This window comes from Tenrec ecaudatus, chromosome 2 (genome assembly GCF_050624435.1).
Source record: "Tenrec ecaudatus isolate mTenEca1 chromosome 2, mTenEca1.hap1, whole genome shotgun sequence".
Lineage (NCBI taxonomy): Eukaryota > Metazoa > Chordata > Mammalia > Afrosoricida > Tenrecidae > Tenrec > Tenrec ecaudatus.
The window spans coordinates 73,166,673-73,183,828 of record NC_134531.1 but is presented as its reverse complement, the minus strand read 5'-3'; the positions used below and the strand labels follow the sequence as shown (position 1 = coordinate 73,183,828).

Genomic DNA, 17,156 nt, shown 5'->3' with positions numbered 1-17,156 from the left:
CAACCCTATAGGACAGGGTAGAGACTATACTTTTTCACAAAGAAGTAGACAGCTTCCTCTTTCTTCCGCATTGCTGCCGGCAGCCCTTGCTGTTAGAAGCCTACCACGTAACGATCTAGGGCACCAGGGATTCTCTCAACCCAAGTAGCCAGTCACATTCAAACAACCGGGTGATCTCCTCCTTCCTACCAGGAGCAACCCTGCCACTGTTCCTGGTCACCTGACCTTGTGGCAGAGAAGCTTCTCTTTGCCAGGTTGCCTGGGACATGCACTGGAGTTCGGTCACCCAGTAATTTTCAGTTCTAAGGTTTGATGTTTGCCACTGTAGTGGTTTCAACTGTAATCTCTGCCTGGGGCATTTGAATTATGGTGCTGGTGAAGGTTTCAAGTACCATGCACTGCCAAGAGAACAAATGTCTCGGAAGATGTACAGCCAGAATGCTCCTTAGAGGTCAGGACAACAAGACTTCTCCTCACGTACCGTGGACATGTTGTCAGCAGAGACCCGACCCCGGAGATGGACATGATGTTTGGTAACATAGAGGGGCAGCAAAAAGGAGGAGGACCTTCAATGAGATGGACAGACAGTGGCCACCTGGGTGGGCTCCACCCTCAGAACCACTGTGAGGATGACCCAGGAAGGAGCGGCGTTTCATTCTGTTGGACACGAGGTCATCACAGAAAGGATGGCACCTAACAACTACAACACCATGCCTATTGCTGGAGTCGCAACTGGGAGTGGATTGTCTTTGCTATGTTAACGAGTCAGATTTAACGTAGGGTACATTTTGATTCATTCTCTTCTGAGAGAAAAGGGAGATTAAAACAAATAGGCTAAGGAAGGTGTGTGTGTGTGTATGTGTGTGTGTGTGTGATAGAGGCACAAGAGGACTAAGAGAGCCACTGTTTCTACTTTTTCCTACAAAGTGGCATTCCAGCTTGACAAGAGGAGACTTTTTCTCTACCATCCCTCCCTTTATTTGACCTCTTCCCGTCCACACCAAGTTCTACAGGGGTCCCAGTCATATGTCGGTAAGCCATCATCTCGATCGCTTTTCATGGAGCCTAACATTTCTTGAGGCCCATGGTGGGAAGAGCCTGTTGGAAGAATTATTTCACTGAACCCGCACAACCCTGTAATGAAATGGGTATTAGGATTTCTACGGGAGACATGTTTGGTTTTCCTCAAGTCCATGTAAACGGTCTTAGCGTCTCCTCTGATTATATTCGACACGCTCATTAGTCCCCTTCTCTTCCGGAGACCCGCCTTTCCATTTGGTGGTTTTCATTTCGTGTTCTCTGACGTGCCTTTCCCGAAACCCAGGCTGTCTTCAAGAGACCACTTTCACTTTTCTTCTATCTCTTGGAAGAAGAGTCTCTTTAAATGTTTACTTCATTTATATTTCACAAGTCATTCCATTAAAAAAAAGCTATAAATATTTCCAGAAGATTTACCCTCAGCTCAAGCATTCCAAAATTTAGGCAATTTTATAAGGATCTCAGGGTCATCTGATTGCTCCAACATAATGTGGTTAACAGATTCGCTCCGACTTCATGCCAGGACTACCCGGACATCTTCTGAGTTATTTTATGAGCACGGGACGGGGTTGGATATTGCACACACACACTCTCTGCACCACGACCAGTCGTCAGTATTTCCACGGAGACTGCGTTGAGGGTGGTGTCGGTGGTAAGTGAAAGTATGATTTGGCTGAGGCTAGAAGCTTTGACTGTCTCTTGCTCTGAATGTAACACTGACATGTCCAGGGCCGGCTGAGCCAGGGAAGAAATGTTTGCTATCCTACTTGACGGCAGCCTGTATGGTGAGAGATGAGATCAGTGGGTACCCTTTGGTTCAAGGTCTTCTGGTTTTGTGGGGTCAGCGGGTTTCTTCTGACGGTATTTGCCGCTCTGGCCTGTCACCGAGACGCAGCCTCGTCCTTCACATTTCATGGCTACCTTGTGAGCAAACTTCAAAATGATCGCATAAGAGGCTCGGTGGGGATGGCGTCACGTGAGGTCAATCACTGCTATCAGTCCTGCTGCCTCTGCAGAGGAGGACAGAGGCACAGTGACGGCTCCTGCTCTTCCCCAGCCTCGTCATCGCTCCGCCCGGCCCTGTAGCAGTGGCCACTGCACTAACAGGCTCTTCGGGTCTTCCACTGCAGCGGCTCTGTGTATTCTGAGGCTGGAGACGTGGCCTCGTCACAGCTGCTGTCACTCTATGTGCCAGCCAGAGCCTTGGAAGGAGGGCAGATGATGGCCCTTTCTATGTTGGGAGGCTTCTGCTCACGGTCCTAAAAGGTGCTTACCTTATTTTTACTTCACATGCGCCTTGCCTAGAAAATGCGTTGAGTGACAGCAGTAAGGGAAAATGTCCATAAAAAGTGAATAATTCCAGTGTTGTTATCATTGTGAGCTCTGGGAAAGGCCGAACACTTGCGCGTGGACCATGTTCACAACAGGCGACGAGAACAGACGAAGAGAAATGCCCTTAAACTCACTTCTGTGGCGGGCACTCCTGCAGCCAGGTAGGGGTGGCAGGCATGTCCGTGGCTGCTGACCAAAGGGCAGCTCTGTCACGTCAATGTACTCCACTTAGAAAATCTCATAGGTGGGGGGGAGGAAGGGGGGCAATCCCAAGGGTCTACATATAACCCCCTCCCTGGGGGACAGACAACAGAATAGTGGGTGAAGGGAGATATCAGTCAATGTAAGACATGAAAATATAATAACAATTTATAAATTATCAAGGGTTCGTGAGGGAGGGAGGGGAAAATGAGGAGCTGATACCAAGGGCTCAAGTAGAAAGAACATATTTTGAAAACGACAATGACAACAAATGTACAAATGAGCTTGACACATGAATGGATGGATGGATTGTGATAAGAGGTGTATGAGCCCCAATAAAATGATTTTAAACATCATAATTATTGGCCAAAGCAACAGCCCACCAAACACAGCCACTCGGTCATGGTCCTGTTTGGACTCACACATGGATAAACCGCGATCCTCTGACACCCAGTACGCCGTGAAGTTCAGGATGCTACGAGAAGGACAGAGGAGAAACAGCTCCATCCAGCAAGATGGCTCTGTGGCCAGCCAGCAAGCTCAGACAAGTCACACGCACCCAACAACAACTTAAATGAAACGAACCCAAACCAACAGAATAGGTAAGTGATACGCAACTTCAAACGAACCAATCAACAAAATAACTGAACACTGAGAATGGGGATTTCTTGAGCCTCAACAGAGAATGAGAGATCACGGAAAGGAGAAAGAGCCCCTTGGAGACACTAAGTATGTTTGTATTTCATTAGCTGCACTGTTCTTTCTGGCTGGAGAGTACAGCAATTCAGCTAGGACTCCGTAGCACTAACCGAGCTAAAAACCACCTATAAAAAGCCTGACTCAGAAAGGAGGAGATGCCTGGAGCCCCAGTTTTTAGGGACGTGATCGGAGGTGTCTCTCTGGCTTCACCTACGTTGGTGGCAAGTGGGCCTGCAGCCCCTCTGATGGCCTCAGGGTAAAAGCCACCCACCAGCAAGATCCCTCCTGTCACAGCAAGAGGGTGGCAGACTGAGCGGCACGGACGGGGTGAAAACCAGCAGTCAGAGTGGTCTGTCCGCCACCTAATGCAATGAAATCTGTGAGAGCAGGAACCTGGCGGGACTGCCTTGTCTTTCTGGGTCTCACAGATTTTCCTCCCTTGCCAGGGCGCGGCCTCTATGTGGGAAAGGTTTGCATTTTCCTTCTCTGAGAGATGTCTGCCTCACACAGGTTCTGGCATTTGCAGATGCTTACTGTCCTCCCACAGAACGCGGCCCGCGGACAGGAGCGTCTGCCGTCATCAGTGGTGGATGATTCACATACCTGTATTTTGATCACAGACGCTTCTTGATCGTACAAAAACAGTTTCCTCACTTCAAACTCTTCACTGAGGCGGGGTCCGACATTTGTGTCCTTAAACCGAAGAATCAAGTCTTCTGGGGCAGACCATATCTTCTCACGGATATAATTTGCTGTGATTTCCGAAATAATGTCCTGGCAAGAGAGGATTCTTAAGGTTAGACTTCACATACCAGGTGAAAGGAGACTAGCTACATTGTTTTCTGAGGGCTTTGGACTTTTTTTTTTCTTTTTTAAATCTTGAGAAAGTGACAAGGCTACCATTTTTTGGCCGGAGCTGAGGGATGGCCTGGCTTATAGCATCTTTCTAGTGCCAATCACAGGATCCCCTACACTAGTGGTTCTCAACCTTCTGCATGCCACGCCCCTCTAAAACAGTACCTCATGTGGTGGGGACCTCCCACCCATAAAGTTATTTTCATTGCTACTTCACTGTCATTTTGCTACTGTGATGAATCAGGCAACCCCTGTGAAAGGGTCGTTTAACCCCCAAAGGGGTCAAGACCCACAGGTTGAGAACCGCTGCTCTACCTGTGCTGAGATGGCAGAGGACTGTGGGTAAATCATGTCAAGATTCGGAGTCAGGATGGAATAGACGATGCCCCGAGGACTCGGTGTGAGGCCTGAGCTCCAGGGACCAGGGCAGCCACAGTGAGAATAGGGTTCCTCCCCGCTGCCCAGAAGGCTTCCCAAGAAGACTGCAAGCCTGTGAAGTCCCAGGCTTCCCCTTCCTCCCTGGGCTGGTGCATGGAGATCCCTGCAAGCAGTCGGGGAGAGCCCCAGTGATCTTCTGGGAACCACAGAATGTTTTTGGAGGGATAGAGAGGGCAGATGAGAACTGCTGCTGGGAGGAGGGAAGAAACCAGAGGAGAGAGAAGAATGGTACTCAGTCCCAGATTTTTTTATATATAAAAACTGGAAATAGGACAAAAATAGATGAGATTTAGAGGGAAGTGAAATCAGTAGGTGCCCGAGACTTATAAATAATAAAAAAGTGATTTTTGAAGAAAAGAGAATTTTAACACCAACCCTTCTAAATGGGCTTCTTTCTCCTTTTTTCAATATTCAACACCCATGCCAGTGAAAGCATTGTTTCTTCTAAAATCTCCCGTAAGAACTATTTACAAGTCTTTGGTTTAAAAGGATATCAGAGAGAATATGGAGCCTTTGAGTAAAAACTAATGAACAAAGCTATCAAATATGGGTCAAGGATTAAATGGGATCGCTAATGTTAAGACAGCAATTCTCATCCTATAGGTCATGACCCCCTTTGGGGGTCGAACCACCCTTTCACAATGTTGCCTGATTCATAACAGTAGCAAAATTACAGTTATAAAGTAGCAAAGAAAATAACATTATGGTTAGGGGGGGGTCACCACAACATGAGGAATGTCTTAAAGGGTCACAGCATTAGGATGATTGAGAACCACTGGGTTAAGGGAAAAAAAGATACCTTGTATCATGGTTAACTTTTATTTGCATGTAGGTAACTGGATACTGCTTACCAGGTAGGTTCATTCAAAACCAGGTATAAAATGCACCACCCCCCGCCCCCCTTGGGTTGTTAGAATCACGTTTAGACTGGGACACGTCCAAAGCTCTAGAAGACCTCGTGTTGACTCAATAAAAACAGCTGGGGTGACCTTCTTGGAAGATATTGCCTTGAGGTGCAGTGGTATGGATTTTGATTCACCGGGACCCCATGTGATGGAGGTGCACACGCCACGGGCTTTTCTTTGCCGCCACCTTTACAGATGGCAGGTGGGTGGGCTTGAGCTGGCAGCCTTCCAGGTGGCAGCAGAGCATGCCCCTGCTTGTGCCAGGAGGGCTCCTTCTTGAGAAGCACACCATTCTTTGTTCAGTGCTGCCCTTGCTTCTCAAACCACCTGGAGCACCCTCTCCAGCACAAACTCTGGAGAAACCACATCTCGGTTGGAAATCTATCATGTCCAATGGTAGGTTAGGGTGGGAGGAATAAAATTATGATTTAAAAAAAATCTACATCCAAAATAAGTTGCCAAAAGCTTTCTGTTTTTGGTTTTGTTATGCTAAAACAAAACAAACCCCCAAATACACCCAAACTCCCTGCCATTGAATCCATGCGGACTCACAGTGACCCTCTAGGGCAGGGCAGGACTGCCCCCGTGGGTTCCTGAGACTGTAACTGCTTACAGGAGGAGAAAGGCTCATCTTTCTCCTGAGGACTTGTTCATGGCTTCAAACTGCTGACCTTGGAACCACTCTGCCACCGGGGTCCATGGAAAAAAATTCCAAAAGGACAGTAATCACACAGTCATGTCCAACTGCTGTTCATGGAGATTTCACTCTGAACGTAGTCTTTGAGGAGATGAATGAATTCCTTACACAACTCAAGAACACATAAGCAACCACACTGATGTTGGTCTAATACTCTCTCAAATAGCATCTTCCTACCTCAATCTCCTGTCCCGTGAGCCATGATTCTTTAAGGGAGCATGCTTCAGGCATTTCCCAGGAACTCTGCTTCGAATCCAGGTTGTAATAAAACTCATATTTGTCCTGCAGGAGGAATTTGAGCCACGGGCCTTCTTCAGACACTGATGAGAGAAAAGCATATTCAATTTTACAAAGGAACACCAAATCTATAACGACCTGTGTCATTATGTACAGTAATCCAGTGTTTACCATATGTTTCTCACAAAATATCTAGATGGTGGCCATTGGAGCCATTGGAAATGATCCATGACGGGGGCGGAGTTCTATGTAGTCAATGGCAGTTCCTGGCTAGGCCCAGGAAAAGGAGAGAAGGGTGTCTCGTGCTTGTATCGAATCCCAGTTTTTTTCACGAGAATGACAGGCATCTACACTGGCTGAGGAGATGGGAGAGGAAACAAGAGCATACCAGTATGGCCCAGGGAGGCAGGAATACTGCCACAAACAGCCTAGAAGCCCACTGAACAAAATCCTCTTTGCTTAGAAAGTCTTTTCGTATCTGAATTAATAGCTTCTTTGACAGGACCCACATTTAAGGGGAGGTGGGAGGGTGGGGGGAGGTGGACAACGATCCATGTTAAAGCAAACCCACAGCACCGCATCTTGGTGACAAATTCTTCTGCAAAAGAATGGCCTGTGCCCAACCTCGAAGTCACTCAATCAGGGGAAAAGACTTGGCATGATTCCCGTGATTCATGGTGCTCCACACCATCACATAAAATGAGGAGAACGTGGAGGTGGAAAAATGCAAACAGTGCACGTGTCATGAGCGCTATCTATGTGTCCTGCATGTAGGTGCACATTGACTTGGCATGTTATACATGAAAATATGGTAAGCAATGTTCTGGCAGGGGTTTGGAAAATCTATGGTAGCCATGAGTTAAACTGGTCAAGAAGAAGACCACTTCCTCATGAAACCATGGGTCTCATTTCCTTCTTTATAAATACCTTTGTTTTGTCATCTGGTCACGACTCCTGAGCCCAACAACAACAACAACAACAACAACAACAACAATGAAAGTCCTGACTTAGGTCACCCTAGGTCAACGGTTGCCAAGTGAGCATTAGACTCAATGGCTTTCCAGGTGACCAGTGCGCATGTGAATGTCTGCATCAGTGTACAGGGACTCAAATAACTAACCAGAGACAACCTGAAAGCCCTTCAAGTACGCTGATACTTTATGTGGTTTTAAATATCTCTCAGCCATTTGTTCTAGATGCTTACTGTCTTGGAAGGGAGAGTTCTCTCGCTCCAAATGGACTGTTAGCAGCTGTTCATCTCTATGGAAATGTTGCACTACTCGAAAATATACTGTTATCCTCAACTAGGATGTCCACAAAAACTAATTTTATTTTGGGTCACCAGTAGATCAGAGTCATAAATGCTTTTGCACGAGCACTCAAACTTCGTATGGCCACTCTCTGTGGGGAGGAAAGGAGGTCCGTCACGATGGTGAAACCGTATCTATTGGATTAGAAACCAGCAGCGGAAGTTTTTATTCAGTTGGTGGTCAACTGGATTGACATTACAAGGCTTCCTTTGGGCTGGATGGCAGTGGGGAATAGCCGAGAGGAAATTCTATTGTTTTCATGAGAGGAGAGCTTGTTACTAGCATGGCGTCTACGTGTTCCCAAGACATGTCGTTAGCTTGTTCTGGAAAAAGGCTTCACAGGGGTATTTGGGGGAAACATAAAAGAAAGATCCCTGCGAATTGAGGTGAGCACGCTAAAAGGAAGTATACGTTTGAGACGGTTAAGGAAAAGCCATACCTCTATTTAAGAGCTAAGTTGAAGAAGAAGGAGGAATGAGCCACATAAGGACGAACATTTCAGCTGGGAAGAGAGGAGACATCTTAGAACCAGAGGCTTGAGAGGTAAGAATAAACATCCTCTCCTTTCCAAGACACAAGGTGCACAGGCTTGGTGGTTACAACCTTTGCCTGGAAAATCTCTCTTCTTTGCAGCGTAAGGATTGGAAATATTTTTTTTTTTGTTAAAGGCCTTCCGAAGACATTAGAAAGCTTCAGTAATGAAAACAATGTGGTGTTGGCATAAAGACAAAAGCACAGACTAGAGGAACAGAATCGAGTAGTTTTTGTCTTAAAATCAAGAAACTCTAGCATTACAGAAACCATCCTGTTCAAAATGATATCTAGCCTTCCCAAGTAAGAAAGAAAGAAGGCTTACCGTTTTTAGATTTGTGTTCTTTGGCCTTCAGAAGAGCATCGTAGTACTTGTCAGCGCACTCGGGGATTATGTCATTTGGATTTTGACTGGAAGATGTCAACACAGATAAAATATCCCTTGCTCTTTCTCCCTCCAAAAACTGGTTAACATCAATGACCAGACTAACCCCTGGACAATGAAAAGAAGCCTTCTGTTAGTGGTTCCCTTCGACTTTCCCTGACGGGCGCGGCATTTCACCTTCTAGGAAAGGAATACACCAAACCCAACCCACGCACCGCGTTGATTCCAGCTCACAGCGAACCCAAAGGGCAGAGGAGAACTGCCCCTGTGGGTTTCTGACGCTGTAAATCTTGATAGGAGTAGGAAGCCTCAATGTTCTCCTGAGGAGCAGGTGGTAGTTTTGAACTGCTAACCTTGTGCTGAATAGCCCAGCATATAACGTCCTCCACAAGCAGGGCATGGCATCTTTTGTGTGCATCTACGTTGCTGTTTCTGTGCTTTTTGAAGACCCTGTGGGTTACAGACTAGAGCTGCCCCATACGCTTTTTTTGACCGTAATCTACAGAAGCTGATCATCAAGACCCATTTCTTCGGCAAACTGTACAGGCCGTAAAAACAGAGGACGGTGGCCGCCTGCAGCCCAATGCATGACCCACGGCACCAGCAGGGCTGCTTCCGTAGGAAAGAAAGGAGCCGTTCTTTTAACTCTTTGAGAGAATGTCCCCAATCCAGCCACCAATTTGCCTACCAGCTTGGGTTGTAAGAACAGAACCATCTGACAGAACCAGGTGGGCTAACATTGCGTTATTGCCTTCCGCACTATTGGTTCCTCTCTTTGATGGGCTTTGCTCACAGCTGTAATCAGCTCTGAAGTGGGGTGAACGCACGCCTACAGGGGACAGGCAGCCTTATGCTGGTAATCAATCTTTGAGAACCAGCTTTAGGAAGACATTTATTTTAGAACAAGCAAAAGGCGGGTAAGTCTGATATCCCCTTGTAGAGTGGTGGTCCACTTCGTGGGCTTGTCTGACAATCTACACAGCTGTTCCAGGAAGGCGCATCTGGAAGCTCTGTAACCATGGAGTCTAGAAACGCCTTTCTGGAACCAATTTACACCCAGAGCACACGCATTTTATCCTGTTTCTAATGTCTGTCTCTCCTCACGAGAAGACCACCCTGAACTCTAGACAGTGTCTAGACACAGCTAACTTGGTGACTTCTTTATAACTCATGAAAGAATCTTCTGGCCCAACCAACGCAATTCCCTTTCCACAACGTGTGCATGCACTGAGTTGGAGATAGAGAAAACAAAAAAGTGAAAGAAGCTAGGTTAAACAGTTTTACAGACAGAGAACGATCTTGGTGAAAAGAAATGAGAGTGAGAGGCATGTGTTTATATATATATAAAACATGATATATATAACATGATATATATATATATATATATATATATATATATATATATATATATATATACACATACACATGCATTCCATGGCAAGTCATTTTGTTATTGTCATGAAGACATATTCCCAACAGGAGGAGCCGTGGTGTCAGAAGTTCCAACCCACAGGCCACTCTGAGCGATCAAGATAAGGCTTTCTACTCCCACAAAGGTTTACAGTCTGAGAAACCCAAAGTGGGTAATTCCACTCAGTCCTGTAGGGTCGCTGTGAGCCAGAACGGACTTGATGGTAGGGAGTTTGCATATTATGACTATGGAGGGGTGAGAGTGCGGATGGGCAAGAGGAACCGAGTGCTCACTAGCAACAGCTGGAAAATGAAATCTTACAAATGTGGAAGCAGCCACTCAGCCTACAGAAGAGTTTTCATGACAAAGCCCAGGTTTCCGAACAAAGGTCTGACCGTGCTTCTAGAGGGTGACAGACATGAGTCAACCACTGCTCCCTCTTCTCCTTCAGGAAGGCTTCGTAGCCAGGGGGAAATGGGAGGGTTGCCATTTGAGAAGTCATGGGGTTGAGAGATCTATGGCCAAGAAGAATTCCCACAGGAATTACATCCTATAGTTTGACCCGTCTCACTCAGTAAAAGGCAGCTTACCTTAAAAAGGAATCTTTTAGTGCTCTTTATCATCAGATACTGATGCAGAAGGAGCGGGGTCCCAGGTGAGCTTACTGGCTAACTGACGTGTACTCTATGTATGAAAACTCATTTTGGTAGAAGCACTTTCTCCCAAATCTAAAGTGTGCCTAGGAAATGACCTTAAGGCCAGAAGGGTCTCTAGCCTGCCTATCTTTTTAACCACAATCCCCAGTGCAAAGAAAGCGGTTGGCGCTTTGCTCAGAGCTGTCAGTAGAATTCTTTATGTCACTAAAATGATACATGTTCTAATACAAGGAGTGAAACCTTCTAGGACTCTGGTGCTATGCTGACTTATTTGCTCCTGGATAACCTCTTGCCATTAAGTTGACTCCAAGCTGCTCGGTCTTCATAAGAATACATAGGAAGTCCTGTTTGAGAGGCCATGCTGGGGAAGTCCCAGTCCATCCGAGGAGCATGTGCATGGCTTCCAACCTTGACGTCAGACAGCCCAGTGTCAGTTCTGTGACGCTGACACTACCGTCGGAAACACCAGCAGTAACCTGAGAAACAGCTGAAGTTCAAAGTGGTCCTAGGACATGGGAGACTGAGGCCACTGCAGCCCGGAGGGGTTGGCCCTGCTGGTGGGTTTGGCTGGCACCTCTGCAGGGACTCATTTTCGTAGGGAGCCTCGTGGCCCAAAGGGAGTCAGACATCCTGCTTCTCGTCAAACCTGCACTTGCTAGTTTCCTCATCCACTCTTTTGGAAATGATCGCTAGGATTTGTCACATGACCTTCTAATGCCATCCTTCCTTCGACGGTGATTTTTGGTCATCTTACGGAAGGGACTGTCCTCCATGCCCATCTATTCATTGACTCTTGGGTTCACAGCTGCTCATTGAACGTCAGGGTCACAAACTGTTTCCACCATCAGTTACCTGGTGTCTGTTTCCACCATCAGTTACCTGGTGTCTGTTTCCACCATCAGTTACCTGGTGTGAGGAGTGCTGCCATCTTCATGGATATGGGGCACAGGGAGGCTTCAAATTGCCCCTGCTCACTTGGAAGACAAGGGCAAAGGGCATCATTCTGGAACCTGCTCCTGCCCAATAAGGCTTCACGTGCCCTACGATTTTCCGTTTCCCTGGTCTTCCTTCACTATCAGCTAGCTCTCCTGGCTGCTTTTTGTGCACCCCGATGGGTTTCTCATGGACTTCAAGCGGGAAGAACCAGCAGCAAGCATATTAGAGACTTGCCTAAGAGAGGAACAACAGGCCCGGTGTATGCCGAGGAGTTCACAATGAGTAGAGCAGGCTGGCTCCTGTGTGTAGGTTTAGAGATAGCCATTTTCACTGCTCTTGTGTTTAGTCCAGGAGCCCTGGTGGTACAGTGGGTTATGTGTTGGGTTGCTAACCCACAAGGTCAGTAGTTCAAAACCACCAGCCACTCAGATGAGGTTTTCTGCCCGAAAGATTTAGTCTTGAAAACCCGTAAGCGCAGTTCTACTTTGTGGGATAGGGTCTGGTTTTTTTTTCTTTCTTTCTTCTTTCATACTGGCTTTTTCTCAGATGTATTTTGTTACTGGGGGTAATCCTCTTGAATTTTTATTACATGTTTTTCTGGGTTTTTTTTTTTTTTTTGAGTATATGAAACCCAGGATTGGTGAACCTATAGAGACAGCAAAAGAATAAGGGTTCCTGGGGGGCGGTACCTTGGTGTGTGTGTGTGTGTGTGTGTGTAAAAGGGAGCCGATATCAAGGAGTTCCAAAGGAAGAGAATGTCTTGAAACGATGGTGGCAGCAACTGCACAATCCTACTTGATGTGCCTGAACTATGGAAGGATATCTGTATTAGCTCCAAATGACATGGTTTGGAAAAAAGAAAAAGCCAGGTGGGTTCCTACTAAGGAACAAACAAGGCACCTTCTGCACCTCTCCCTCCATTGCCAGCAGGCCAGTTCTGCTTCACAGAGACCGGGGTTTGGAGACTGTGAACCTCTACAGGACCCGGTGGTCTGATTTCATCTTTCTCCCTACGAAGTGGCTGGTGCACTCGAAACCTTAGCGGTCCAATGCTTAACCTACCATGTCGCATGTCTGCTGTGTGTCCGAAGCCACATACCAGCAAGCTCGAAGGAATGCGTTCTCTATGTGGTTAATATCAACCCAACAGAGCAAACATTGGGTCTTGGGGTGGGTGTGAAAAACATGGTTATACAGAAAGCACATGACCAGAGACACAGCGGGGCCTCAAAAGGTCTGTGGGAAAAATTCTACTCTCTACATTGTCCTTGAACTGTTTTTGATGCTCCCTTGTACGATGCATGTTGGTAATATAAGTTAACGGTGGGGGCTCTTCAGGGGCGGGGGATCTCAAAGACTTCCCAGGGGGAATAATGAAAAGGGCTTGAGCAATCCTGATCCAAGGAGTCAAACGGCCTCCCCACAAACAAGATGCTCCAGTGAACATGAGTCAGTCCTGCGCTTTGTGCGGTACCGCCCCCGAACTAGCCTGGGTGAGCGTATGTGGCCAAACACAGTTCCTCTTACCACATTATCTGGAAGTGCACTTGATGCTGAGCACATGGAACCAGAATCTGTTTCAAGTGTTTAGAAGAAAGGATGTACAATGTGTTTCAAATTAAGATGAAAATCCTTGCTGAAAAATGGGGAAATTCTCATCTTAATGTCACAATGTTGGTTTCTTTTCAAGCCCTGGCCCAGCCAAACCTCAGGATATTTCTGTTGTTACACGTTGTGGAAGAAAGTGTATCAACTCTCCCAGGGGCAGGGCAGAGCAAGAGTTAGGATTTTCAATGTGCACAAGTGTGTGTTACAAAATCACATGTGTGGAGGAAAATCTCTTGTTGTTTAGTCAACAGGCCTTGAGTCTCAACATAACAATGTAACATTTGCAGGCTAAATAGAAGCAGAATCCAGACTAGAACAATGCAATACCTCCTTAAATGGATTGGAGCACGATGGGGGTGGGGATGGGGGATCATTCACCATTGGAATGATTTGAGGCTATTTGAATATCTATAGGAGATGGTTCAGGAACCTGGGTGGCAAAGTGTTGGACTGGTAACAGCTAGTTCAGCAGTTCAAATGTACCAACTGCTCCACATGAGAAAGAGGCTCTTAACTCCTGGGAAAACCTAGTCTCAGAATCCCACAGGGGCAGCTCTATTCTGCCCTATAAGGTTGCTATGACTCAGACCTGACTCGATGGCAGAGTTTGGTGTATTAATTATTATTCTTATTCTTTAGGGAGCAGTTCCACTTTTCACACTTAGGGTTGCCACAATTTGAAAACCAAGCACCACAGTGACGAGCTGCTTTCTTAAACGGGTTCTTCATCTTCAGGTGATGGCAGCCTTCATTTCTATCTTCAAACTGAAGTATATGTGTCTCAACTTTAATTTTTCTTTCCTTCAGAACTAGGCTGCCAGAAAGGGAACACTTCACGGTTTCCCAGCGGTCTAAAAGTTCAGGCTGCAGAAATGCAGATATTTCTCCAGGCTCAGGAAACAAAAACCAGATTGCTTCTCCGATGCTTCCAAAGTTTAAGAGCGCATCTGCGGAGCAAGACATCTGCAACGGCATCCTATGGCCGGAGGCAATCGAGCAGATCCTAAATCCTCCCACGGGTACAGCACAGGCCCAAAGACTCTACACTTAGGCTTTTAACCCGTGTAGGTGCCACCATTGTTTGAGTGTCGCTCCTCCCACGGGTACAGCACAGGCCCAAGGACTCTACACTTAGGCTTTTAACCCGTGTAGGTGCCACCATCGTTTGAGTGTCGCTGCGCCCATTCAGAAGCTATCTGAAATGGTCACAGACATTTTTATACCACACTGCCTTGAAAACAGATACTTGGAATGAAAGACAACAATCTGCCTCCCAGAAGACATGCAAGGGCAACCAGTCTCCCTTTCTAAAGGGAGAAATGGCCAGGTTCCGCAGAATCAAGACCCAACAGGGGTTTGAGTCCATTAAGAAACTAGAGCTTAAAAAAATCATATTTTGAATAGTTCCTGGATTTTTGTTCAGCAGCATTCTGAGATCTCAGAGACAGGCTCTAAACTCTGAAAACAGAACCGCTCATTAATCTTATTTATGCACAAATACGCATTCAAGGACTGAAACTTGGTAGGAGGGTGGGAAGCTCCTCACAAAATAAACCCATCACGATCCATGCCTCTTCACAAGATTTTCAAAAGGCAAACTTAGCAGGGAAGGAAGGGGGGTGCTCACATTTTTGCGCTCTGTCCTTGTTCATGTTGGCCTCATCGATCGCTTGCTGTATCTCCTCCAGCCAGAGAATATTGGAGGCCGACTCAGAGTCCTGGAAACAATGTCACAGAGTGAAAGAACAGTGGATGTCTGTCAGAAGCCAGTTAACGTTCCTTTCCACAGTTTTATCTTGCAGCTAGTTCCCCAGCACGGTTACAAAGTGTAAAAGCTGCGTATCAACGATGAAGTAGACCCCAGCCCACTCATCGCCGCTCAGGCAGTCACACTGTTGTCCTGTCTGCCTTGCTCTCCACCACTAGGTCAACCACAGAGAGCCTGATCTCTCCTCCACCTGGGCATCTCTGCACGGCCCTCTGTTTACAACCCCCCAAGGCCTGCCCTCCTCGGTGAGAATAAGAGCGAGACTGACTCCCTGCCCGTGGGCAGTGAGGTTCTACCCGAATACCACCTCTAGCTTCACTTCCTGCCCCTCTGACCATTTTTCTCTTTCCTTTTAGAAATCAACTCAGATGGCCACTCCCCCACAAAAGTCTTCCCTGACTGCTCTGGTTAAATCCTCCCTCACCCACACACCAACACACTCAGTGACTGTGCTTCCCAAACTACGTGCCAACACACCCAGGTTGTCATGTTGCTGTTAGATGCCAACGAGTCAGCTCCGACTCAGAGCGGCCCTAGGGGGTCACAGAACGAAACACTGCTCAGAGCTGGGCCATGGGATACATTCCACTGGGGAGACATGATAGTGATCCTCGACATTTCTTGAACATGGAGACCAAACCCAACCACCCAACCTACAGTGATGGCCTTCAAGGGGTTCACAGTCTAGTAGCAGAGGCGGATGTGTCAAGAAATACAATACAAAGTAATCAGTGCAATCCTACCTGCAGATACTTATCTAGAAACAGCTAAGAAGGAACCGGGTTAGTTTATGGTAAGAGTTCTGTGTTGCAGGAGGAAGAATGAGTAAAAAGATACATATGGCTTCACAGAGGGCATGTTAGCAACCAAAATGAACCCATGTGGTAGTTACATAATCTGGTGTCAATTTGAGGACTAAGAGTGAAGGGGTGGCGTTTATCCTTTCAATCAGATCATAGCCAATGAGGTCTCTGCATGGGCATGGCCATCTCCTGGAGATTTTGGGAAAGCTGATATTCCTCCTTGGAGGTGGGAGACACACACACTCTCTCTCTGCTCACTCCCTCTGAGACATCCCTGAGGAACTTACACGGACCTATCTTGATGCAACCAGAGTACTAGGAGTTGGAGAAGCCACGTGGATACCCCTGCCAGCGCTGAGATACTTACACTGCCACTGGATCCACAAGACTTCCTACCCACTGGTCTGTGATCTTCCTGCATTCAGCATTATCGCATGTGCTTCATGAGTCTGAACAGGACTTTATAGACTGGTATCAGCTATATGGGCTAAATATTGGACTTATGGACTTGATCTGGACCAGCATTTTCTCAATATTCAATTGTTCTTGTATATAAAGCTCTTCTTATACACATATGCGTGTTTATGAATTTGCTTCTCTAGACTATCCAGACTAACACAACTGACTTATTGCCTTGGTGTTGCTTCTGGTGCGCCTACTACCCACACAATGCTGCTAGGTAATTTATTGCATCTCAGTGACTCTGAGTTACAGAAGCTTGTCTAAGACTACACGAACTAGATAATTTATTGCATCTCAGTGACTGAGTTACAGAAGCTTGTCTAAGACTACACGAACTAGATAATTTATTGCATCTCAGTGACTGAGTTACAGAAGCTTGTCTAAGACTGCACACACGGAAGTTTTGCCATCAGGAGGTAGAAAATTACTATGTTTAGGGAGGATGAAGCATTCCATTTGAAAGGGGGAGTATTTGTTTATGTGTTGGAGTAAGTGTCCAGGCTTAAACCCTTAAGCAAGATACCAGTGCGTGGGAAGGAGCCGGCTAGGCTTGGAGCCACAGGGCGAGCTGGGGAACCAGCTCCATCCTTTAGGCCTGAAGATGGATGGGGGCAGGAAGGAAGAATAACAGTCTCTAGTTGGTCTAGCAGCCTCCTCACCTTTCCCCCTCAGAGGCTAAAAGGGGTGGACAGGGTCTAAAAGGGAGACTACGAATCTGTGGCTTTGATTTCTTCCTTCAACATCCAGGCTGCCAGAAACTCTGGGAGAGGATAGCTTGGCCCTGCTTCCACAATCTTCTCTAGCCAGATCTGCCCCATGGGACCCAGCAACTACGAGTAAGATGCTCCATTGTTTCCAACGGTTCAGACAGGGGACAAGACTGA

At 46.7% G+C, this 17,156-nt stretch overlaps 1 protein-coding gene across 1 annotated transcript in view; it reads right to left on the bottom strand.

Annotated features, from left to right (window-relative positions):
- The window catches only part of IQGAP2 (IQ motif containing GTPase activating protein 2), a 326,459-nt gene that overhangs the window by 75,638 nt on the left and 233,665 nt on the right, over positions 1-17,156 (bottom strand). The window contains exons 14-17 of the mRNA XM_075541193.1: positions 14,867-14,957; positions 8,569-8,736; positions 6,343-6,485; positions 3,874-4,044 (exon numbers count right to left, since the gene is read on the bottom strand). Of these exons, the coding sequence (XP_075397308.1) occupies positions 3,874-4,044; positions 6,343-6,485; positions 8,569-8,736; positions 14,867-14,957 (573 nt within the window). The remainder of the gene's footprint in view (positions 1-3,873; positions 4,045-6,342; positions 6,486-8,568; positions 8,737-14,866; positions 14,958-17,156) is intronic.